The 24,500-nt window shown below is 45.0% G+C and overlaps 2 protein-coding genes across 3 annotated transcripts in view; one reads left to right on the forward strand and one right to left on the reverse strand.

Moving 5' to 3' along the window:
- The window catches only part of LOC120944330, a 110,079-nt gene extending 101,557 nt beyond the window's left edge, over window positions 1-8,522 (reverse strand). The window contains exons 1-2 of the mRNA XM_040358382.1: window positions 8,352-8,522; window positions 5,968-5,997 (exon numbers count right to left, since the gene is read on the reverse strand). Of these exons, the coding sequence (XP_040214316.1) occupies window positions 5,968-5,997; window positions 8,352-8,397 (76 nt within the window). The 5' untranslated portion in view covers window positions 8,398-8,522. The remainder of the gene's footprint in view (window positions 1-5,967; window positions 5,998-8,351) is intronic.
- Window positions 8,523-8,843: 321 nt separating this feature from the next.
- LOC120942971 (RING finger protein 112-like) overlaps window positions 8,844-24,500 on the forward strand; it is a 24,313-nt gene continuing 8,656 nt past the window's right edge. The window contains exons 1-8 of one of the 2 annotated variants that reach the window (XM_040355978.1): window positions 8,844-9,149; window positions 13,749-13,807; window positions 16,141-16,423; window positions 17,431-17,625; window positions 19,120-19,257; window positions 22,357-22,461; window positions 22,590-22,640; window positions 23,586-23,642. In XM_040355978.1, the coding sequence (XP_040211912.1) occupies window positions 8,844-9,149; window positions 13,749-13,807; window positions 16,141-16,423; window positions 17,431-17,625; window positions 19,120-19,257; window positions 22,357-22,461; window positions 22,590-22,640; window positions 23,586-23,642 (1,194 nt within the window). Of the gene's footprint in view, window positions 9,150-11,096; window positions 11,150-13,748; window positions 13,808-16,140; window positions 16,424-17,430; window positions 17,626-19,119; window positions 19,258-22,356; window positions 22,462-22,589; window positions 22,641-23,585; window positions 23,643-24,500 lie in introns of those variants that run through there. The other variant, XM_040355979.1, reaches the window with a different exon arrangement.

A 24,500-nucleotide genomic window follows, 5' to 3' on the forward strand; every position in this document is an offset into this window, starting at 1 on the left:
TATGTGTGACCTCATGTGTGTTTACAACTGTAGGGGGGTGTGGCTGTAGGTGTGACGTCATCGATCGAGTCTCCCTTATATAAGGGATCAGTCGATCGATGCAGCCGCCACAGTGAAGCACGGGGAAGCGGTGTTTACATACGGCTCTCCCCGTTCTTCAGCTCCGGGGAGCGATCGCGACGGAGCGGCTATAAACAAATAGCCGCGCCGTCGTCCCGGATCGCTCCCCGAGGGAACCCGACCGCCACATGCAGCGGGGGGGGGGGTCTCGATCAGACCCCCTACCCGCTAGAAGGCAAGGACGTACATGTACGCCCATTTGCCTGTACGTGCCATTCTGTGGACGTACATATACATGCGGCGGTCGGGAAGTGGTTAATGTAAGATGTCATTTCCGACAGCAGAACACCCCCTCCCCCCGCTTCTTCACTTTAATCTTTAATGTGACATGTCCCCCCCCCCCCCCCCGCCTGCTTCTCAACATTATTGTGACATGTCATTTTTGCTTAGCGCCCCAGGGAGGTCAGGATCGGCACTGCCTGGGGGGGAGGGGCTGTATGTGAAGCATAAGGTTAGGCCTGAGGCCTAGCCACGTGTGTAGAGCCTCAGCCTGAGGGGAGCCTGATCATTGCAGAGGTTCAGCCGGGCGGTGAACCGAGTGTTGCCAGGGGTGAAGGAGAAGCAGTTGCCACAGGGGACCACCACTCCTGTTACCAGAGACAAGTGAGAATCAGAAGGTCAGAGATAAAGGGGACACCGTCGCCAGTAAGGGACAACTACTCCCGTTATCAGAGGCCAGGTTTGTGAAGTCTGAAGTAGTACCAGAGCATACCTCCCAACTTTTCAACATTGTACTGAGGGACATTAAAGCTGTTGAAAGGGGGGGCGGGGGTCTGGTTGCTGCCGCGGGATGCCAAAGAGGTTTTCACGAACATCATTAAAGTTGTTGAAAAGGGGGGGGGGAGGCGGATTGGTTTGGGCGCTTTTCCTCCTACAAGTTCAACCTACAAGTTCAGTTGCCATAGGAGACAGCAGTCTACAGGCTGGAGGCCTTCACCTGTATAGCTGTGATTCTATAGAAGTCTCGGAGTCTGGCAATTATCATTGCATCTGCTTAAGGGTGTTCTGGCCCTAACCCTCTCTCCCATAGACAATGGGCCAGATTCAAGAAGCAATTGCGCCTGTGTAACCATAGGTTACACGGCGCAATTGCTTACTTGCTCCGTTGTAGCGAATGCTCCTGATTCAGGAACATCGCTACGCCGACTGCAGCCTAAAATCTGCGTGGCATAAGGCTCTTATGCCACTCAGATTTTAGGCTGCATTCTTGCGTTGGCCGCTAGGGGGTGCTCCCATTGTGATCTGTGTATAGTATGCAAATTGCATGCTAACACTGATTCACAACGTTGCGCGAGCCCTGCGTACGCAAATTACGTAGTTTGCGTACGTCGGGTTTCGCGTAAGGTTACACATCCTAATAGCAGGCGCAGCCAATGCTATAGGACACCCACGTTCCCGCGTCGCGATATTTAAAATCTACGTCGTTTGCGTAAGTGAATGGAGCTGGACGCCATTCACGTTCACTTTGAAGCAAATGACGTCCTTGCGAAAGTTTCCCGACGGAGCATGCGCTCTACGCTCGGCGCGGGAGCGCGCCTAATTTAAATGATTCCCGCCCCCGGCGGGATCATTTACATTGCGCGCGCTTACGCCGGGCAATTTTGCCGGCGCGCCCTCGCAATTTACGGAGCTACTGCTCCGTGAATCGAGGGCAGCGCAAAATATTTGCGGGGGCGCAGGGCAAAAATCGTTGCCCTGTGCCTCCGCAAATAAAGCGCAAATGTACCTGAATCTGGGCCAATATGTTTATTTTTTTTTTATTTTTTTTTAGAATGCAAAAAAAAAATAAAGTGTCAGGCGCTCACCATTTCCTTTAGCATTACACCCAGGGTAGTCCTGAAACCGAGCATTGTGCGAGTACTGCAGACATGCGCAACGCTTTTGTGAGAAAGCCAGCCGCCCGGCTAGCTTCAGCCATAACTCCGGTAAACTACTTCAAAGCCGAAACGTATACGCTATATTACCCAATGTGTTGGGATGCCTGCCTACACACATGAACACCTTCCCTATAGCAGAATGACGGCCGGGCGGTGGCTTTACCATCCTGACTGAATGTCTTATGACATCCTCTCAGAAAGCACGGCACAATCTGTCACCGCCTGACGTCCACCAGACACAGCAGATGACTGAGGGGGGAGGGGGCGAGCAGGAGTGTCAGGACGCCCACTAACACACAGCTCCTTTCTCTATCTGCAAAGTAGAGAGTGTCCTGACATTCCTGCTCGCCCCCTCAAGAGGCTTTCTCCACACCAGGGAGAAAGCCTTGCATTACTGTGTGGAGTTACAGACAGAAGAACAGGAAGTGAGGATTTCTCAGAAGAAAAAAGGACATTTAAAAGGAAAATGGAAGGATGAGGTAAGTGAAGGAGGACGGCGCTAAGGGAAAGGAAGATATTTAGGAAAAAATAAAATTTCCTTTAAAGTTTCATTCAGTAAAATGGTTGCTTATAGCAATGTAATTCACTGTTATAAGAAATCATAATGGGGTAGATTCAGAGAGAAGACACGCCGTCGTATCTCTGAGTTGCGTGGTCGTATCTATGCGCCTGATTCATAGAATCAGTTACACATAGATTTCCCTAAGAACCGACCGGCGTAAGTGTTTTATACCGTCGTATCTTAGGCTGCATATTTACGCTGGCCGCTAGGTGGCGCTTCCATAAATTTACGCGAGGAATATGCAAATGAGCTAGATACGCCGATTCAGAAACGTACGTCTGGCCGGCGCATTTTTTTACGTCAGGCTTTTTTCGGCGTAAAGTTACCCCTGCTACAAGAGGCGTACCCTATGTTAAGTATGGCCGTCGTTCCCGCGTCGAGTTTTGAAAATTTTACGTCGTTTTGCGCAAGTCGTTCGAGAATAGGGCTGGACGTAATTTACATTCACGTCGAAAGTAATGGACGATTTGCGGCGGAATTTCGAGCATGCGCACTGGGATTTTTTCACGAACGGAGCACTGCCACACCAGATATATGATGCTGTACTGCACTGGTGACAGTATGGAAAAAAAAGTGTGTATTTTATATTATATTAATAATAATAATAATAATAATAATAATAATAATAAAAAAAATAATTTCCAAAATATTATGACAAAAATTACAACTTTCAAAAACTCGCCATGCCTCTTACTAAATACCTTGGACTGTCGGATTTCCAAAAAGGAGTCATTTGGGGGTATTTGTACTGTTCTGGTATTTTAACTACTTAAGGACCGGACCGCCTCACGTACATACACATCATCACTTTAACCCCTCCCATACCGCGCCTATTTTGGCACTTCTCCCCTACATGCAAAAATCATAATTTTTTTGGCTAGAAAATTACTCAGGACCCCCAAACACTATATATGTTTTTTTTTTAGCAGATACCCCAGGGAATAAAATGCCGGTCATTGCAACTTTTTATCTCGCCCGGCATTTGCGCAATACATTTTTCAAACGCATTTTTTGGGGGAAAAAACGGTTTCATGAATTAAAAAATAACAAAACAGTAAAGTTAGCCTAATTTTTTTGTATAATGTGAAAGATGAAGTTACGCCGAGTAAATAGATACCCAACATGTCACGCGTTAAAATTGCGCACACTCACGGTATGGCGCCAAACTTCAGTACTTAAAAGTTACCAATTTAGGAGTTACAGAGGAGGTCTAGAAAAAACAAGTCCCGGACCCTTTTTTTCCAGGCAGCATTGGCGTTCGGGCATAGGCATCAATGGAAATTCTTTGTAAAAAAAAAAGGAAACAAATCACGGCAAAATATGCCGCGGCGTTACAATGTGAATGTTGTGTAATGTGCAGAAAAAGTCCAAAAAATAAAGTGAACTTAATCAATAAAGGTTTCCACCTCCACCAAAAGATATTTTTTAAAGTTATGAAACCTAATAAGATAAATAAAAAGTAAAAAAAAAAAAAAAAAAAAGTGTCAGTTAGTCTTGGTCCACATTGCTGCTACTTTGAAATTGCGCTACTTCACTTGAAGTAGGCGCAATTTCAAATTAGCAAGGTCAGCGCGATTTCAGGTGCTACTTGATAGACATCTGTGTGGCTTCATGGACAGATGTCGAAGTCGCACCTGAAAAAAATAAAATCGTCAAAAAGTAGCGCAGGAACTACCTTTGAAAATCGGTGCAGCGTCGTAAAAATCAGTGTCACACCGATTAGAACAGTGTCATTGCCTCCAATAGGCTGAGACTTGATCAAAAAAATAAATAATCGCATGACAAAATCGCTCCAATGTAAACATAGGCTTAGTGTCCGATGTGTCCGCCGCAATGTCGCAGTCACACTATAAGTCACCGATTGCCGCCATTACTAGGGAAAAAAAAAAAAAAAGCCATAAAAATATCCCACAATTTGTAGACACTATGGGGCAGATCCACATAGAATTACATCCGCGCAGCGTATCAGAGATACGCTACGCCGCCGTATCTTACCTGGCTTTAGTTCGAATCCTCAACGATTTTGCGCCATAAGTTACGGCGGCGTAGTGTATTTCTGGCGGCGGAATTCAAATCGGCGATTAGGGGGCGTGATTCATTTAAATGAAGCGCATCCCCGCGCCGAATGAACTGCGCATGCGTCGTCCCGAAATTTCCCACCGTGCATTGCGCTAAATGACGTCGCTAGGAATTTTTTAACTTAGACGTGAGTTACGTCCATCCCGATTCACGGACGACTTACGCAAAAAAAAAAAATCAAATTTTGACGCGGGAACGACGGCCATACTTAACATGGCAAGTCTATCTATACGCCGCAAAATACCAGCTTCAACTATACACCGGAAAAAGCCGACTACAGACGGCGTTAGAAAATGCGACGGCCGCGCGTACATTCGTGGATCGACGGAAATAGCCAATTTGCATACCCGACGCGGAAAACAACGCGAACTCCACCCAGCGGGCGCCGAAGTATTGCATCTAAGATCCGAAGACGTACACCTGTCGGATCTAACCCAGATGCCGTCGTATCTTGGTTTGAGGATTCAAACTAAAGATAAGACGCGGGTAATTTGAAAGTACGCCGGCGTATCAGTAGATACGCCGGCGTACTTGCTCTGTGGATCCGGGCCTATAACTTTTGCGCAAACCAATTGATCGCTTGTTGGGATTTTTTATTTTTATTTTTTTTTAACTCAAAAATGTAGTAGAAACATACTAGCCTAAATGGATAAGAAATTCGATTGTTTTATTGGATATGTTTTATGGCAGAGTGTAAAAAATGTTTGTTTTTTGTTTTTTTCTAAATCGTCAATTTTTTTTGGCGCTATAAACAAAAAAAACAAAGACGAACTGCAGAAGTAATCAAATACCACTAAAATAAATCTCTATTTGTGAAAAAAAAAAAAAAAAAAAGAAGAAGACATGGGTACAGCATCGCACGACCGCGCAATTGTCTGTTAACGTAAGAAAGTGCTGGATCTCCAAAAAATGGTCTGGTCACTTGGGGGAAGGGGGGGGTTAAATCTTCTGGAGCTGAAGTGGTTAATGTATTTTTTTTTTTTTTACTAAAATAAGATTTTGTTAAGCAGCTGTGAAAATCGTGTGACAATTGCAACAAATATCTTTTTATTCTACAGGTTCTTGGCTTTCAGAAAAAAAATAATATATATATATATATATATATATATATATATATATATATATATATATATATATATATATATATATATATATATATATATATATATATATATATATATATATATATATATAAATAATACGTTGTGTATTTAATCATTATTGGTCACTGTTGCTGTTTTTGCTGAATATAAAAACCTGTTATTGCAGAAAATATCTACAAATGGGCTGCTTGGATGAGATAAGAGAACAATTATTTGTCACCCTTACCTGTATCAGCTGTGACAATCCCAAGTGTTCCTGGTATAAAAAAAAAACAAAACAAAAAAATAATATTTGCAAATAATCTGCAAAAATTGTCTCATTTTAAACATTTACAAAACTAGATCACATACATTTTGAAATACAAAAAAAAAAAAAAAAAAAAAAAAAACACAGGGAAACCAAATGTAAAGAGTACTGATGAGCCAAACAGTCCTGAGTTCAGTTCAAGCAAGTGTTCTGTGAGCTTTCAAAGATGTTTGGAACAGGAAAATTAAGAAATACAATTTTTATTTTGTTTACAGTAACACAATTCTATACTTTTTATTTCCAAAATCAAAAATAGAACAAAAAAGAAAAAATATATTTTTTTTAGCTTTTTCCTTTTCACATCTTTTTGGCTACAGATTAAACAAAAACAAATACATAAAAACATTTATTGTCAACAAAGCCTCAAAAACACAGAAATAATGATAAAAAAAAATAAAAATAAAAAAAAAAAACACATAAAAACACACAATTTACAAGCCTCAAACAAAAACAGATTGGGGGGGGGGGTGAAATAACTATTATTTTAAAGCAGTATTAAACAAAACATAATAATAATAAAACATGTATTAAACTGCAGCTTACCAATTATTGGATGTGTGGTGGCTGTGTGTCTTTTGTTTTTACTCCCCCCCCCCCTTTATTTTCACCTGGTGATCCTGCTAGTGTGTTATTTTTCAATTTACTTCAATGGACCATGCTGTCTAGCAAAAGTGTCAGCGCCAAAATTAACAATCCAGAGCATCACTACACTACTATTTACAATATACTGCTGGGAGGTAAAAAAAAAATATATATATATATATATATATATATATATATATATATATATATATATATATATATATATATATATATATATACACACACACATATACACACATTTTCTAATTAATTGGTAAAAGGATTGCTTTGGAGCACGTGTCCCGTCCTTTTTTTTTTTTTTTTCTTTGGGAATATATATATAATTTTTTTTCCCAAAGAAAAAAAAAAAAAAAAAAGAAGGAAGAAGAACGGGACACGTGCTCCAAAGCAATCCTTTTACCAATTAAATTAGAAAATTTACACACACACACACACACACACACACACACACACACACATATATATATATATATATATATATATATATATATATATATAAAAAATAAATGTAATAGAAAAAATGTTTTTAATATATAATTATAGAAAAAAAAAAAAAAAAAAAAAAAAAAAAAAAAAAAGTGCTGTGTCACCTTACTAGCAAATAATGGTGGAACCCTCTACTTCATGGTATGCTCAAAACTTCAATGCCAGGTTCTGTGATATGTAACTTACACATATAATAATACACATCAAATTGAAGAAATATAAAACAAAAAGAAAAAGGAAATTAGCAGGGATGGTGGTAATCCCTTCTATAGACATTTGCCATACAGATTAACTTAAAGTGCAATAATTCACATATTATTATAATTAATAATAAATATAATAAACTCAGTGTAACAATCAAGAGTGTAGACACTTTAGGAAAGAATGTGTGTTTCTGGCAGGATCACCTGATGAAATAAAGAACAAGCCTAAAAAAGAAAACTAATGTCACCACATTTAAGGATTGGTAAGCTACAATATATTACATTTTTGTATTTAATAAGAAGCAGTGATTGGCAAATAAACAGACCCATAGCAGAAATGTAAAACTTGCTGTGGTCCATAGGGGGTGTCAGAGGTGAATTGGACAAAGGAGAAGTCTTACAATAGTCCTTGACCATGTGTGGTGCCCATAGACTGACCATGTGTGGCGCCCATAGACGGACCATGTGTGGTGCCCATAGACGGACCATGTGTGGTGCCCATAGACCGACCATGTGTGGTGCCCATAGACCGACCATGTGTGGTGCCCATAGACCGACCATGTGTGGCGCCCATAGACCGACCATGTGTGGCGCCCATAGACCGACCATGTGTGGTGCCCATAGACTGATCATTTGTGGTGCCCATAGACCCACCATGTGTGGTGCCCTTAGACTGACCATGTGTGGCGCCCATAGACCATCCACCTAGCTCTACCCTCACCCATCACTGACATCTAGTCTGGTCCCCCCCCCTGACACCTCTACATGGCATTGCCTAGTGAGCGGGGACCAGGGCCACTCACCCAGAAGAAGGAAGGTCCAGGACACACTCGGCAGGTACATAGGTGCCTCTTCCTCGCCGTGCTCTGACCACTAATCCCGGGAAGTCAGCTGCAGTTATTAGCACTGAGCCCCGGGAATGCAGGTCAACCAGTTCTTTTCATGAATGTACGTTTCTGTGATAAATAGGAACCAGAACCTCACCCTCCGGTCTATAGAAAACGACGTCACCTTTAAAGACTTCTACAGTCATCAGCTGCTTTGACTGGAAGGACATGCTGAGTCTTGTTGTTCCTCACCTTCAGGATTTTAAGGCAGTGCATGTTTTCCCTCCCTCCAGGTAAATGCTCAGCTGCACTGATCTCTATCACTAAGCCATTCAGCTGTGTGGGGGGTGGATTGGATCTTGTGGGGGTAGATTGGATCTTGTGGGGTGGATCGGATCTTGTGGGGGTGGATCGGATCTTGTGGGGGTGGATCGGATCTTGTGGGGGTGGATCGGATCTTGTGGGGGTGGATTGGATCTTGTGGGATAGATTAGATCTTGTGGGATAGATTGGAGGAGGCTTCTATGGAAGACCATCTTCCAGATTGGCCTACAAGACTCATCAATGGTTCATGTTTTCCATTGGAATTATTCTTGTCTCAGCAGCTGCTTTAGATGGAAGGGTATGTTAAGTCTTGTTCCTTACCAAACCTACCATCAGGACTCTATGGCAGGACATGTTTTCCATCTCTCCAGGTAAAATATCAGCTGCACTGATGTCTAGCACCAAGCCATTTAGCTGTGTGGGGGTAGATTGGATCTTGTGGGGTGGATTAAAGGAGGCTTCTATAGAACACCATCTTCCAGGTTGGTCTACAAGCCCCACCAATGGTTCCTGTTTTCCATGTAGCCTTTCCATTGGAGGGGAGGGGTTGCTCTTGTCTCAGCAGCTGCTTTGGATGGAAGGGCATGCTGAGTATTGTTGTTTCTCACCAAACCTATCTTCAGGACTCTATGGCAGGGCATGTTTTCCATCGATCCAGGTAAAATCTCCACTGCACTGATCTGGAACACCAAGCCCTTCAGCTGTGTGGAGTGGATTGTAGGAGACTTCTATGGAACACCATGGGGTTGATTTACTATAGGCAAATCCACTCTGCACCAGTGGCGTCACTAGAGTTGTTGTCACCCGGTGCAGTAAAACATGGTGTCACCCCCACCTGGGCACTTAGCAGGCTAGTGCATCGGTGTGCCTCTCCCCCCTTAACCTGTCATAATGGATGGAGCTGGGATGGGGCAAGGATGGGGTCAGGGGAATTGATGGAGCCGGGATGAGGTCAGGGGAATTGATGGAGCCAGGATGAGGTCAGGGGAATTGATGGAGCCGGGATGGGATCAGGGGAATTGATGGAGCCGGGATGGGATCAGGGGAATTGATGGAGCCGGGATGGGATCAGGGGAATTGATGGAGCCGGGATGGGGTCAGGGGAATTGATGGAGCCAGGATGGGGTCAGGGGAATTGATGGAGCCGGGATGGGGTCAGGGGAATTGATGGAGCCGGGATGGGGTCAGGGGAATTGATGGAGCCGGGATGGGGTCAGGGGAATTGATGGAGCCGGGATGGGGTCAGGGGCATTGATGGAGCCGGGATGGGGTCAGGGGCATTGATGGAGCCGGGATGGGGTCAGGGGAATTGATGGGGTCAGGGGAATTGATGGACCCGGGATGGGGTCAGGGGAATTGATGGAGCCAGGATGGGATCAGGGAATTTATGTTACGCCGAGTAAATTGATACCCAACATGTCACGCTTCAAAATTGCGCCCGCTCGTGGAATGGCGACAAACTTTTACCCTTAAAGATCTCCATAGGCGACGTTTAAAAAAATTCTACAGGTTGCGTGTTTTGAGTTACAGAGGAGGTCTAGGGCTAGAATTATTGCTCTCGCTCTAACGATCGCGGCGATACCTCACTTGTGTGGTTTGAACACCGTTTTCATATGTAGGCGCTGCTCGCGTATGCAAGCTAATCGGAACGGGGCGCTTTAACATTGCGCTCCGTTACTTTTTTTTTTTTTAACAGTGTAAAAAAAAACGGATTTATTATATTTATTTATTTATTCCTATTACCAGGAATGTAAACATCCCTTGTAATGGAAAAAAGCATGACAGGTCCTCTTATATGTGAGATCTGGGGGTCAAAAAATATGTCGCATTTCATACACTAAAATGCAATAAAAAAAAAATATATATTTTTTATGTCATTCTAAAAAAATAAAAAAAAAGGCCCTTCTTCCTTCTTTTTTTTTTTGTTTCTTTTTTTTCTTTCTTTATTTTGGTTTTGCGTTTGTTGTTGTTGTTGTTGTTGTTGTTGTTGTTGTTGTTATGTTATGTTTGTGTATATGTTGTTGTGGTATATAAAATTAAAATCTGCTTTAAAAAAAAAAAAAATAATAATTTAAATAAATAAAAAAATAGAAATATATAATATATATATATGTGTGTGTGTGTGTGTGTGTGTGTGTGTGTGTGTGTGTATGTATGTGTATATATATGTATGTGTGTATATATATATATATATATATATATATATATATATATATATATATATATATATAATTTTTTTTATTTAAAGGGACATTGTGCAAATGAGAAGTGAAATTCTGGTCGGGTACGTGACGCGGTTTAGTTGTGTTTTTGTTTGTATGAAGTCAGAGGTGATCTCACCCCCCCAGGAAGGGAGATGAATATCCTCATCCGCCCTCCAGATAATCCCCCCTCCCCCCCCTCCTCCATCTAATCCTCCGGAGTCGCCCAGCGCTGTCACTTTATATAGGATAGGACGACAGGGGGGCGGAGCGTGTCGGCACCAGCCAATCAGAGAAGGTCTGGAGAGATGCAATACTTTCACTTTCGTTTCTCTCTCTTCCTGGTTGTACGGTGTCTGGCTCGGAGAGGAGATCCTCCGATTATTATTATTATTATTATTATTATTATTATTATACAGGATTTATATAGCGCCAACAGTGTCCATGGGGACGCGCGGTGAGTATTGTGCATTATATAATCAGCGATAAGCTGAGACGCGGATCATTCGGGAGGACGAGGGGCGCGTCGGAGCCGTTATCCATCTCCTTCTCTATAGAACGTCGCACCACGGGAGAGGGAGGGGGGAGGGGGGAGAAGAGGATTCGTGATTTTTGTACCCAAACACAGTAAAACCTTGGTTTGAGAGTAACTTGGTTTGAGAGCGTTTTGCAACATTTTTATTTATTTTTTTATAAATTTTGACTTGATATACAAGCGATGTCTTGATATAAGAGTAGCGTCATGTCACAGAAGAGAGGCGCCTCTAAGTGTATCAATAGGATTACATTTAACCACTTCCAAACCGGGCATTTTTACCCCCCTTCCTGCCCAGGCCAATTTTCAGCACTGTCACGCTTTGAATGACAATTGCGCGGTCGTGCGACGTGGCTCCCAAACAAAATTGGCATCCTTCCCCCCCACACACACAAATAGAGCTTTCTTTTGGTGGTATTTGATCACCTCTGTGGTTTTTATTTTTTGAGCTATAAATAAATAAGAAAACAAAGAAACAATTTTTTTTTTAAAGCGCCCCGTCCCGACGAGGTCGCGCGCAGGAAGCGAACGCCTACGTGAGTAGCGCCCGCATATGAAAACGGTGTTCAAACCACACAAGTGAGGTATCGCCGCGATCGGTAGAGCGAGAGCAATAATTCCAGCCCTAGACCTCCTCTGTAACTCAAAACATGCAACCTGTAGAATTTTTTAAACGTCGCCTATGGAGATTTTTAAGGTTAAAAGTTTGTCGCCATTCCACGAGCGGACGCAATTTTGAAGCGTGACATGTTGGGTATCAATTTACTCGGCGTAACATTATCTTTCACAATATAAAAAAAAAATTGGGCTAACTTTACTGTTGTCTTATTTTTTAAGTAAAACAAGTGATTTTTTTCCAAAAAAAAGTGCGCTTGTAAGACCGCTGCGCAAATACGGTGTGACAAAAAGTATTGCAATGACCGCCTTTTTCTTCTCTAGGGTGTTAGAAAAATATATATATATAATGTTTGGGGGGGTTTTAAGTAAATTTTCTAGCAAAAAAAAAAAACTGTTTTAATCTTGTAAACGCCAAATCTGAAAAACAGGCTCGGTCCTTAAGTGGTTAATTAGAAAAATAAGAATACAGTAAAGTTAGCCTAATTTTTTTTCATATTTTGTGAAAGACAATGTTACGCCGAGTAAATTGATACCCAACATGTCACGCTTCAAAAATCTCGCCCGCTCGTGGAATGGCGACAAACTTTTACCCTTAAAAATCTCCATAGGCGACGTTTCAAAAATTCTACAGGTTGCGTGTTTAGAGTTACAGGGCCGGATTCAGAGGAGATACGACGGCGTATCTCTGAGTGCGGCCGGTCGTATCTATGCGCCTGATTCAGAGAATCAGTTACGCATAGATTTCCCTAAGATCCGACCGGCGTAAGTGTCTTACACCGTCGTATCTTAGGCTGCATATTTACGCTGGCCGATAGGTGGCGCTTCCGTATAGTTACGCAAGGAATATGCTAATGAGGTATTTACGCCGATTCAGAAACGTACGTCCCGCCGGCGCATTTTTTTACGTCCTTTACGTTCGGCTTTTTCCGGCGTAAGGTTATTCCTGCTATATGAGGTGTAGCTAATGTTAAGTATGGACGTCGTTCCCGCGCCGAGTTTTTAAAATTTACGTTGTTTGCGTAAGTCGTTCGCGAATAGGGCTTTGCGTAAGTTACATTCACGTCGAAACCAATGAGGCTTTGCGGCGTAATTTTGAGCATGTGCACTGGGATTCTTTCACGAACTGTGCATGCGCTGTTCACAAAAAACTTAAAATACGCGGGGTCAAGTGACATTTGCATAAAACACGCCCACAACATCCCCATTTGAATTAGGCGGGCTTACGCCGCCACACATATGTTACGCTGCCGTAACTCCGGGCGCAAGTTCTTTCTGCATACGGAACTTGTGCCCAAAGTTACGGCGGCGTAACGTATATGAGATACGTTACGCCCGCAGATAGATAGACGATTCTATCTGAATCCAGCCCACAGAGGAGGTCTAGGGCTAGAATTATTGCTCTTGCTCTAACGATCGCGGTGATACCTCACGTGTGTGGTTTGAACACCGTTTTTATATGTGGACGCTGCTCGCGTACTGCGTTCACTACTGGCGTGCAGTAAAAATGTCTTTAAAAAAAATAAAATAAATGGGTCACTTTTATTCCTATTACAAGGAATGTAAACATCCACTGTAGTAGGGGAAATAAAGCATGACAGGTCCTCTTAAATATGAGATCTGGGGGTCAAAAAGACCTTTAGATCCCATATTTACACTAAAATTCAAAAATAAAATTCAATAAAAAAGCGCAATAAAAATAATAAATTATGTGTGTGTGTGTGTGTATAATAATAATATGTTTGTATATAAAACAATGTTTTTATTAATATTGCACTGTGGTTCCCCTCCCCCTCTATCCCTCAGTGAGAAGTTCCCGAGTTTCGTTTCTCTGTAATCTCGATTCTCGACATTCTTTTTGTTTCTTTCACTTCTGGTAACAACGTGTTTTTTTTTTTATTTGCAGATCCCACAAAGTGAGGAGGAACCCCGGGGGAGTCTCATGGGGAACATCACCAACAAAAAGTATGTTTATTACATTCAAATATTTATGTGTGTGTGTGTGAATTTCATTCAGTGATATATCTCTGACATATACTGCAGTGCTGTACAGAGGACACTGTCGGTTCTGCAGAGTGACAGCTGTGGAGAACTTGTGGATGTTCTGCAGAGGTCACAGCTGTGATGGGGGGGGGGGGGGGTGTTTGTGTAAAGTGAGAGCTGTGGGCAGAGGGATTTGTACAGAGTGCAGAGGTGAAAGATGGGGGGGGTGCAGAGGTGAAAGATGGGGGGGTGCAGAGGTGAAAGATGGGGGGGGGTGAAAGATTGGGGGGGGCGCAGAGGTGAAAGATGGGGGGGGGTGCAGAGGTGAAAGATGGGGGGCGCAGGGGTGAAAGATGGGGGGCACAGGGGTGAAAGATGGGGGGCGCAGGGGTGAAAGATGGGGGGCGCAGGGGTGAAAGATGGGGGGTGCAGGGGTGAAAGATTGGAGGGGTGCAGAGGTGAAAGATGGGGGGGGGGTGCAGAGGTGAAAGATTTTGGGGGGCGCAGGGGTGAAAGATTGGGGGGGGGGGTGCAGAGGTGAAAGATTAGGGGGGGGGTGCAGAGGTGAAAGATGGGGGGTGCAGAGGTGAAAGATTGGGGGGGGGGTGCAGAGGTGAAAGATGGGGGGTGCAGGGGTGAAAGATTGGGGGGGTGCAGAGGTGAAAGATGTGGGGCGCAGGGGTGAAAGATGGGGGGCGCAGGGGTGAAAGATGGGGGGCGCAGGGGTGAAAGATTGGGGGGGGTGCAGAGGTGAAAGATTGGGGGGGGTGCAGAGGTGAAAGATTGGGGGGGTGAAAGATTGGGGGGGCGCAGGGGGTAAGAGATTGGGGGGGGTGCAAAGGTGAAAGATTGGGGGGGGTGCAGAGCTGAAACATTGGGGGGGGGCGCAGAGGTGAAAGATGGGGGGCGCAGGGGTGAAAGATTGGGGGGGGTTTCAGGGGTTGAGAGCTGTGGCTTGAGTTGAGTGCAAAAGTGAAATGTGGAGGGGGGGCGGAGATAACCTGTGAACGGGGAGGGGGAGATCAGAGGTGACATGACAGAGGGTAAAAGGGGGGATTTGTGGAGGGGGGGGCGCATTCTAAGGTGTATTGTGGAATTCCTGCCGGGGGGGGGGGGGGAGGAGAGAAGGTGAGCTGGGGGTTGCGGGTCGAGTGAGCTGTGGATGTCACTGTACAGGGAGGGAGAAGGTGACTTGTGGAGGGGGGACAGGTTAAACTGTGGAGGGAGAGGGTGAGCTGTGGATGAGAGGAGAGAAGGTGACCTGTAGCTAGAGAGAGAGAGAGAGAGTGAGCTGTGGACCAGAGAAGAGAGGGTGACTTGTGGATGGGGGGGGGGGGGAGCTGTGCACTAGGAGACAAGGTGACCGGTTGATGGGGGGGGTGGGGCTGTGGACCAAAGAAAATAGGATGACCTGTGGAGGGGGAAGAGGGTGAGCTGTGGACCTGAGAAGACAAGGTGACCGGTGGATGGGGGGGGGCTGGGGGGGTGAGCTGTAGACCAGAGGGGATGAGGTGACCTGTGGGGGGAGATAGTGAGCTGTGGATGGTGTGGGGGGGTAAGCTGTGGACCAGAGAATGAGACCTGTGGACAGGGGGGGGGGGAGAGGGTGAGCTGTGGATGGGGGGGGGGGGAGTCTGTAGACCAGAGGAGAGAAGGTGATCAGTGGATTGGGGGGGGGGGAGCTGTGGATGGGGGGGGGGGTGGAGGTGAACCTTGACCTCGCCCATTATTTGGCAACACTTATCTCTCCTGAGGAATGGAGGGATTGGCGGTCGGGGAGTTGACTTGGGGGTGGGGGGTTCCTGCACCTGTTTTTTGAGGGTAAAAAAGCCCTTTATATAGCTCTGACTTATACTGTAGCGCTGTACAGAGAACACTGAGCCCGTCACATCAGTCTCTGTACCAGAGGAGCTTACACTCTAATGTTCCCCCACAGTCACACATTATTATTATTATTATTATTATTATTATTATTATTATACATTTATAATGGCTCTGACAATATCCAGAGTGTTGTACAGAGGACACTGAGCCTCCAATGTTCTTCTCCCGGGTGAAGTGACTACCCGTGTTACGTTCTTCCTCCTGTTTGTTTGGTCTTTCCCCTATTTGCTGTACCTGATAAGTTCTTGTGTAGCGTGTTATCAGTACAATGAACGCCCTCCTATGTACAATACAAAGTCCCGTCCCGTCCCCAGTTTGCAGTTCTCTTCTTGATGACGTTTGATCTTCTCTGAACATTCTCTCCATGGGCATCGTACTGCACATGCTCTGTCTTCTCCATCTAGATCTAACGCTCGTTTTCTTTCTGGCAGGAGTACCATGCCTCAGGAAGGTGCTGCTCAATTTTCCAAGTTAGAAGAAGATATTTTATGTTCCATTTGTCTCCATGAGCTCTCGGATCCGGTCTCCATCACGTGTGGTCACACCTTCTGCAGAGGCTGTATCACCAAATATTGGGACGCCCCGGGGCTCCTTGGTTACCGCTGCCCCGAGTGCAGGACAATCTGCCCCAAAAACCAGCTCATCCCGGCCTACAGGCTGAAGAACGTGGTGACCAAGGTCCAACTGGCCGTCAAGGAGGAGCAGAGCAGAGAGGTGAGAGAGTGGAACATTCTACTATATACGGTGTATAGAGGAAAGGAAATGTTCCTATAGGGACGGGAGGTGTAAATTCAAACGCGATCCTTCTTGATTGAAGGACCAAGCAGCGTATGTATTTTCCGAGGCTCTCCGACGTCCCCCCCACCTCTGGTCACATGTGGTATTGCATGCCGTAGAAGCCATAAATGCACAGAAAGGCCAGGGGACAACTGACCTCGGGAACAGAGTCTTTCCGAGGTTTGCCGCAGTCAGCCGAGGTGTCCTCGGGCCTTTCCGTGTATTTCCGAGGCTCTCTGGTGCCCCCTCCCACCTCTGGCCGCATGCGGTATTGCATGCCGTAGAAGCCATAAATGCACAGAAAGGCCAGAATACAGCTGACCTCAGGAACGGAGTCTTTCCGAGGTTTGCCGCAGTCAGCCGAGGTGTCCTTGGGCCTTTCCGTGTATTTCCGAGGCTCTCTGGTGCCCCCTCCCACCTCTGGCCGCATGCGGTATTACATCCCATTGAAGTCAATGCGGAACAAATTATTTTCGTTTCCATTGACTTCTATGGGGAAACTCGCTTTGATATGCGAGTGCTTTGGATTACGAGCGTTCTCCTGGAACGGATTATCCTCGTAATCCGAGGTTCCACTGTAGCTCCAACACATATGGGGTGCCAAGGTTGGCCATCACTGCTCTAGAGCAATAATGTGCAGCTGATGCTGGAGTGGGTGAGTGTGGACAGGAAGTAGTTAAACAGGACTGCATGAGGTCTGTGACACTGGGATGGGAGTAAAGGTTAAAAAATAGTATTTTATAGAAAAAATTACAACTGTTTGGTACACCGAGCCTTAACAAACCATACATTATCCAACTAGACCCATCTCTACTTTTAAGACTTGACTTAAATGGTGCCTTACTGTGACTCACCGGAGCACCTGGACTCCCCACCTGAGCAGCCTCCATAAGAAAGGAACAGCCCCATATTACTGGTGACTTTTTTTTTTTTTATCTTATCAGATTCCACCTTCTGCCCTTCAACTGGTGTACACAGATAATGATGAAAGATTGCAACTGGATGAGTCGGTGGCACAGAGATGCTTCTTGGACACAGAGGTGTCGGAATACCCCCTGTGCCTTATCTGTGTGATTGGAGAGAAGCGGAGAGGAAAGTCCACCCTACTGAATTATATCCTGAGAGCCCTTCACTGTCTGGTGAGTAAACTGTGATCTCTATCGTATCCTAAGAGCCCTTCACTGTCTGGTGAGTAAACCCGTCCATATCATATCCAGAGAGCCCTTCACTGCCAGCTGAGTAAACCCGTCCATATCATATCCTGAGAGCTCTTCACCGTCTGGTGAGTAATCCCGTCCATATCATATCCTGAGAGCTCCTCACTGTCTGGTGAGTAAACCCATCCATATTATATCCTGAGAGCCCTTCACTGCCTGGTGAGTAAACCCGTCCTTATTCTATCCTGAGAGCTCCTCACTGACAACTGAGTAAACCCGTCCATATCATATCCTGAGAGCCCTTCACTGTCTGGTGAGTAAACCCGTCCATATCATATCCCGAGAGCTCCTCACTGTCTGGTGAGTAAACCCATCCATATCATATCCTGAGAGCTCCTCACTGTCTGGTGAGTAAACCCGTCCATATCATATCCTGAGAGCTCCTCACTGCCTGGTGAGTAAACCCGTCCATATCATATCCTGAGAGCTCCTCACTGTCTGGTGAGTAAACCCATCCATATCATATCCTGAGAGCCCTTCACTGCCAGCTGAGTAAACCCGTCCATATCATATCCTGAGAGCCCTTCACTGCCTGGGGAGTAAACCCATCCATATCATATCCTGAGAGCTCCTCACTGTCCGCTGAGTAAACCCGTCCATATCATATCCTGAGAGCTCCTCACTGTCTGGTGAGTAAACCCGTCCATATCATATCCCAAAGGCCCTTCACTGCCTGGTGAGTAAACCCATCCATATCATATCCTGAGAGCCCTTCACTGTCTGGTGAGTAAACCCGTCCATATCATATCCTGAGAGCCCTTCACTGTCTGGGGAGTAAACCCGTCCATATCATATCCTGAGAGCCCTTCACTGTCTGGTGAGTAAACCCGTCCATATCATATCCTGAGAGCCCTTCACTGTCTGGTGAGTAAACCCGTCCTTATCATATCCTGAGAGCTCCTCACTGACAGCTGAGTAAACCCGTCCATATCATATCCTGAGAGCCCTTCACTGTCTGGTGAGTAAACCCGTCCATATCATATCCCGAGAGCTCCTCACTGTCTGGTGAGTAAACCCGTCCATATCATATCCTGAGAGCTCCTCACTGCCTGGTGAGTAAACCCGTCCATATCATATCCTGAGAGCTCTTCACTGCCTGGAGGGTAAACCCATCCATATCATATCCTTCATTTTGAATGGCACTTCAACTCACCAAGGCAATGTATTTTTAATGCACATACATTGCGGCACACTACAAAGCCCAATATACAGTGGAACCTTGGTTAACGAGTAACGCGGTTAACGAGCGTTTTGAAAGATAACCAACTTTTTTTTAATCCTGACTCAGTTTGTGAGCGTTGTCTCGCAAAACAAGCAGAATTCAAGCTAAGGGGGTGTGCAGTACCATATTTGGCCAGAGGTGTTTATGTTACTGATGGAGTGTATTGAACTCATGATGGATTTTCCTTTTTGTAGGAGAGACAGCAGCCGGTCAGTCTGGGGCAGGACGAGGAGCCCCTCACAGGGTTTGAATGGAGAAGTGGTGTTGACAGCCTAACAAAGGGGATCTGGATCTGGAGCAAACCCTTCATCCTGGAGAGGAATGAGGAGAAGGTTTGATGGAGACATTTCCTGTTAAAATATACAGACTGATATCTTACTATGTACAAAGATAGAAAAATATTAGGGGGTTACATTTCATTATAGCTTATCCCTTCCTTTAGCCAAGCTAGAGTTGAGCAAATAGACCTGCTGGCAGGGCCCCAATTCTCCAGCAGCAATGAACATGATGGGCAAGGGCCATAGGTGTGCGCACAGGGTGTGCCAGGTGTGCCCAGGCACACCCTAATCACTCCTTGCAGTGCAGATTCCCCTTGCTGCCCGGTGCCCACTCCCACAGCATGGCTGGCTTCCCTCCTCTCTCATTGGCTACTGCATTGGGCACACATAGATGATATTTCAGGATGAGTGGGCGAAGGGGTAATGTCATTTAGCGGCTACTTCCCTTTCTGAATGAACACAGTGAGAGATCGGTACCGTGTTTTTGAGCTTTCAGGTGCACACCCTAATGCAAGGTTTCTCAACTCCAGTCCTCAGGTCGCCCCAACAGGTCATGTTTTCAGGATTTCCCTCAGATGAAACAGCTGTGGTAATTACTAAGGCAGTGAAACTGATCAAATCCCCTGTGCAAAATAATGGAAAGCCTGAAAACATGACCTGTTGGGGTGTCTTGAGGACTGGAGTTGAGAAACGCTGCCCTAATGCAATAGGTTGCGCACACCTATGGCAAGGGCACCTTCCACTGTCACCCCCTGCTCAGGAATGCGATGGGGTACACACACACCTATAACATGGAGAAACTCCACCATCTTTGATCACTCACATTCTCATGACCTGAGGCCCTCCTCCAAAAAAACGGAATGTTCAGATTTTCAATGATTTTTTTTTTTTACTGTAACAATAACATAATGTACAGCTCTTGGCCGACAACCCTTCACCTCTGCCTCTTTAGTCCCGACATTATTAGCTCTGCACAGTGCAAGTCCAACATTAACATAAGATGGCCACTCAACTCTTCCAATGTCCTCCTCACCGGAGGTCCCCTTGGCTCTCCAACGGCACCTGCATTTCGACCCTTTCATTTCTGCTCTTCTTCAGGGGGATTTTTATTCTAGGGAAATATATAAAAAATATGAAGGCATTTATTTCCCTAGAATAAAAATCCCCCTGAAGAAGACCAGAAATGGTCGAAATGCATTGGGGTATTCATGTGGATAACTATGCTGTAAATGTAATTGGCAAACCATGTTTTCCTTGGGGTACTTTTTGCCATGAGTGATGTTTTTATGTTGTTGTTATTGTATATTTGAATTTTAAAAATTATTTCCTGACCCAACAAAAGGTTTTTACTCAATTATCCTCTTAGAAACTCTTTGCTGCCTAAAAAAAAAAACCCCCTTGGGGAAATTTTTTTTTTTTTTTTGTACTTAAGAGCAAGAAAGCTAACTGTCTCTATTAGCCAGATTCAGAGAGAGTTACACCGGCGTATCAGTATATACGCCGTCGTAATTCTAAATCTGCGCCGTCGTAAATTTAAGTGTATTCTCAAATTGAGATACACTTAAATCTAGCTAAGATACGACCGCCGTCGTATCTTGGCTGTCTATTTAGGCCGGCCGCTAGGGGCGTGTACGCTGATTAACGCCTAGAATGCGTAAATCGTCGAGATACGCCTATTCCCGAACGTACGCTTGCCCATCGCAGTAAAGATACGTCGTTTACATAAGGCGTTTTCAGGCCTAAAGTTATTCCACCTTTTGGTGGAATAACTTTAGGCCTGAAAACGCCTTATGTAAACGACGTATCTTTACTGCGACGGGCAAGCGTACGTTCGGGAATAGGCGTATCTCGACGATTTACGCATTCTAGGCGTCCGGGGGTTAAGTGGTTAAAAGTCAGCAGCTACAGTGTTTGTAGCTGCTGACTTTACGACGAAGATGGCGCAGCCAATGTTAAGTATGGACGTCGGAACCGCGTCAAATTTTTTACGTTGTTTGCGTAAGTCGTCCGTGAATGGGGCTGGGCGTAATTTACGTTCACGTCGAAACCAATAAGTCTGTGCGGCGTAATTTGGAGCATGCGCACTGGGATACGTCCACGGACGGCGCATGCGCCGTTCGTTCGAAACGTCAATCACTTCGGGTCACGATTCATTAGCATAAAACATGCCCACCTCTTCACAATTTAAATTAGGCGCGCTTAGGCCGGCACATTTACGCTACGCCGCCGTAACTTAGGACGCAAGTGCTTTGTGAATACAGCACTTGCCTCTCTAACTTACGGCGGCGTAGCGTATATGAGATACGCTACGCTACGCCTGTCTAACATTAGGCTCATCTACGTGAATCCAGCTATATGTTCCATAACAAGACATGTGAAGGGCCCAGAAAACGCAATATTTCTTCTAACAAGTGAACCAAAAAGCGCATATTGGCACTTAACATTCGCCTTATTCTTTCTATTGTTAGTAGTATTTCCTGACCCTCGCTAGAACTGAGGAAGCCACTTGGATCAGTGGTAACCAGGGGCGGACTGACAACTCATGGGGCCCCCGGGCAATAGAAGATTGTGGGGCCCCCGGGCTTACAGATGGCCACCAAGCCAGGAGGCAGTGCAGAGGCGGGGCAGCTAAAATCGCAGGATTTTCACATCAAAAGCATAGGGTTAGGGTTTCCCATTGAAGAATATGGCTAGGACTCAGGAATTGGAACAGGGACCTCCCCCAAACCTTTGACCTTTTTGGGGGAGGTCCCTGTTACAATTCTTGAGTCCTAGCCATATTCTTCAATGGGAAACCCTAACCCTCTAACTGCCCTAGTGGCATGGGGCCCTCGGGCAGTGCCCGAGAGCCTCAATGGTCAGTCCGCCCCTGGTGGTAACATTTCTTGCGTATCGCAGAAGAAGTCCAGTTTAATATAACTAAGTACTAACCGCTATACCATGATCTGGATAAATGAGAATATTCAGATCCATCACACATAAGCTTTTGGTCAAATTAAAATCCCAATTCACCAATTTATTAAGTAAGATTGGACATGATGGATGTACAGAATGTATTTTCTCAGTCAAACCACCTATTCAAAGTCTGATTTATAACCCAAGGAGCGTCCTTTGAGATTGGTTCATCGATGACCGTTTACCTTCTCCTTCCAGATGGCGGTATTTGTCCTGGACACGGAGGGCTCGCTGGATATCGAGGGTGACCGGGAGACCTGCCTGAAACTTTCTGCACTGTCTATGCTGCTCAGCTCACATCTGGTATTTAGATTCTTGAATTTTAACATTTTATATTAAATTCTCCAGTAATGTTCTGAAATATTCACAAGTTGATGATGATGATGATGATGATGATGATGATAATGTGTCAACTTTCATGTATTCTGCAGATTTTTAATGTGAACGCATGTCTGAAAACCACAGAACTGGATTATCTGGAGGTAGGTGGTTTATGAGGTCCAATGAGCTAATATAATAGAAATCGTGTAACGTCAACGGATAGCCAACACGTCCTCCCTCTGTGTGGTTGGCGCCTCACATTTTCCACGCTCTAGCATGCAGCAAAGGCACATTTATGACATCCACATACATTTTGCTCAGTGCACAGATATAATCCCTCAGCAAACTTCTGGTCTGTTGTGGCCTTTTGGTGTCCTATTTTTGTGACCATTGAGGTGATTCTTCTTAGTACCCGGGACTGGCATCAGAATACTTTAGTTATGATTTTGTGGCAAAGGCAAGGGTTCAATGTGGCACCTTACACAGCCATGACAATGACTCTTTTCATGGGATCTTGGTGAAACTTTGACATACATTTGACTCCGTGGCCTAGAAGAGCCTTCATTATTGGCCAGAATAATCCATACATCCATTCATATTATTAACGAATTGTGTATAAAAAAGGTAAAAAAAAAAACTGTGATAAGGTCATGCAAAGTCACCAATGGATCTTTTAGGCCTTTTATGAGTCTAGACCAGGGATATGCAATTAGCGGACCTCCAGCTGTTGCAAAACTACAAGTCCCATCATGCCTCTGCCTCTGGGTGTTATGCTTGTGGCTGTCAGAGTCTTGCTATGCCTCATGGGAAGTTCTGCAACAGCTGGAGGTCCGCTAATTGCATACCCCTGGTCTAGATCTATTCCAAGACCAACACACAAGCTTGCATGGTGCAGACTGACAAGCATTTCACTATGAGGCCACTCTTGTTGGACACCTCCTGTGTTTTAGAAAGTTTCCCTGTCGGTGAATCTCACTCTAAGCCTGAAGAAAACCGCAATGCCATGTTTATGTTGGTGGACTAGGTTGGCCATAGTGAAAGGGACAACATCCTGTTAGGTTGGAGAATCTCATTAATACATCTTTCTTTTCTCTTTGGTCTTTCAGATGTATCTTCATGTGTCCGAACTGACAGGAACGTCATTTTCACTGCAATATCTCCAGGTGACTGAACCCAGTTTTTCTTATCGATAACTTTTACAAGGGACTAAACTTTCTCTCTTTTATTACTGTACTGTATTTAACTGCTACATACATAGGACAACTAGTGGAAAGGGGTCATGTGATGGGGGGGGGGGGAAGGGGTCGTGTGATGGGGGGGGAAAGGTCATGTAATTGGGGGGGGAAAGGTCATGTAATTGGGGGGGGGGAAGGGGTCATGTGATGGGGGGGGGAAGGGGTCATGTGATGGGGGGGGGGGGAAGGGGTCATGTGATGGGGGAGGAGGGGTCATGTGATGGGGAAGGGGTCATGTGATGGGATAACAAGCTGCCAGTTGTTTCAAGGCAGAGCTACTATGACAGAAGTGAATATAGTGAGATCTGATCCAAAACTGTATAAAGAGAATTGGGGAGTAGTATTGAACACCGTGCCACTCGCATTGTCCCCAAAATTCAAACACCAGTAACATAAGTGGTCATATTTAAATCTCATGTATATTCCAGTTCAGCTCACTCAACCTTTTCAACAAAGAGGAACTCTTGAAATAATGTTCCAGTCTCAGGGAACCCCTGCTAAAATGATTAAATCCAGAACTCATGATACAGCAGTGTGATGGTCAATGGGAGGAACGCTTTGTACACTTGTGGTCTTTGGGGAAGAATTATCCCCTTTTATAGACGGCAAAAAAGATCAATGGGAACTTATCAGCAGAAATTGCACTTTGCTCAAGGAACCCCTTGCAGCCTCTGGAGGAACGTTTAGGGTTCCATGGAACCCTGGTTGATAAACCCTGTTGTAGGCAGTGATGTAGGATGACAATTTTAACGAAACGCAGTCAGGCTTTGAAGAATTGCAGTTCAT

This window comes from Rana temporaria, chromosome 6 (assembly GCF_905171775.1).
Source record: "Rana temporaria chromosome 6, aRanTem1.1, whole genome shotgun sequence".
NCBI lineage: Eukaryota > Metazoa > Chordata > Amphibia > Anura > Ranidae > Rana > Rana temporaria.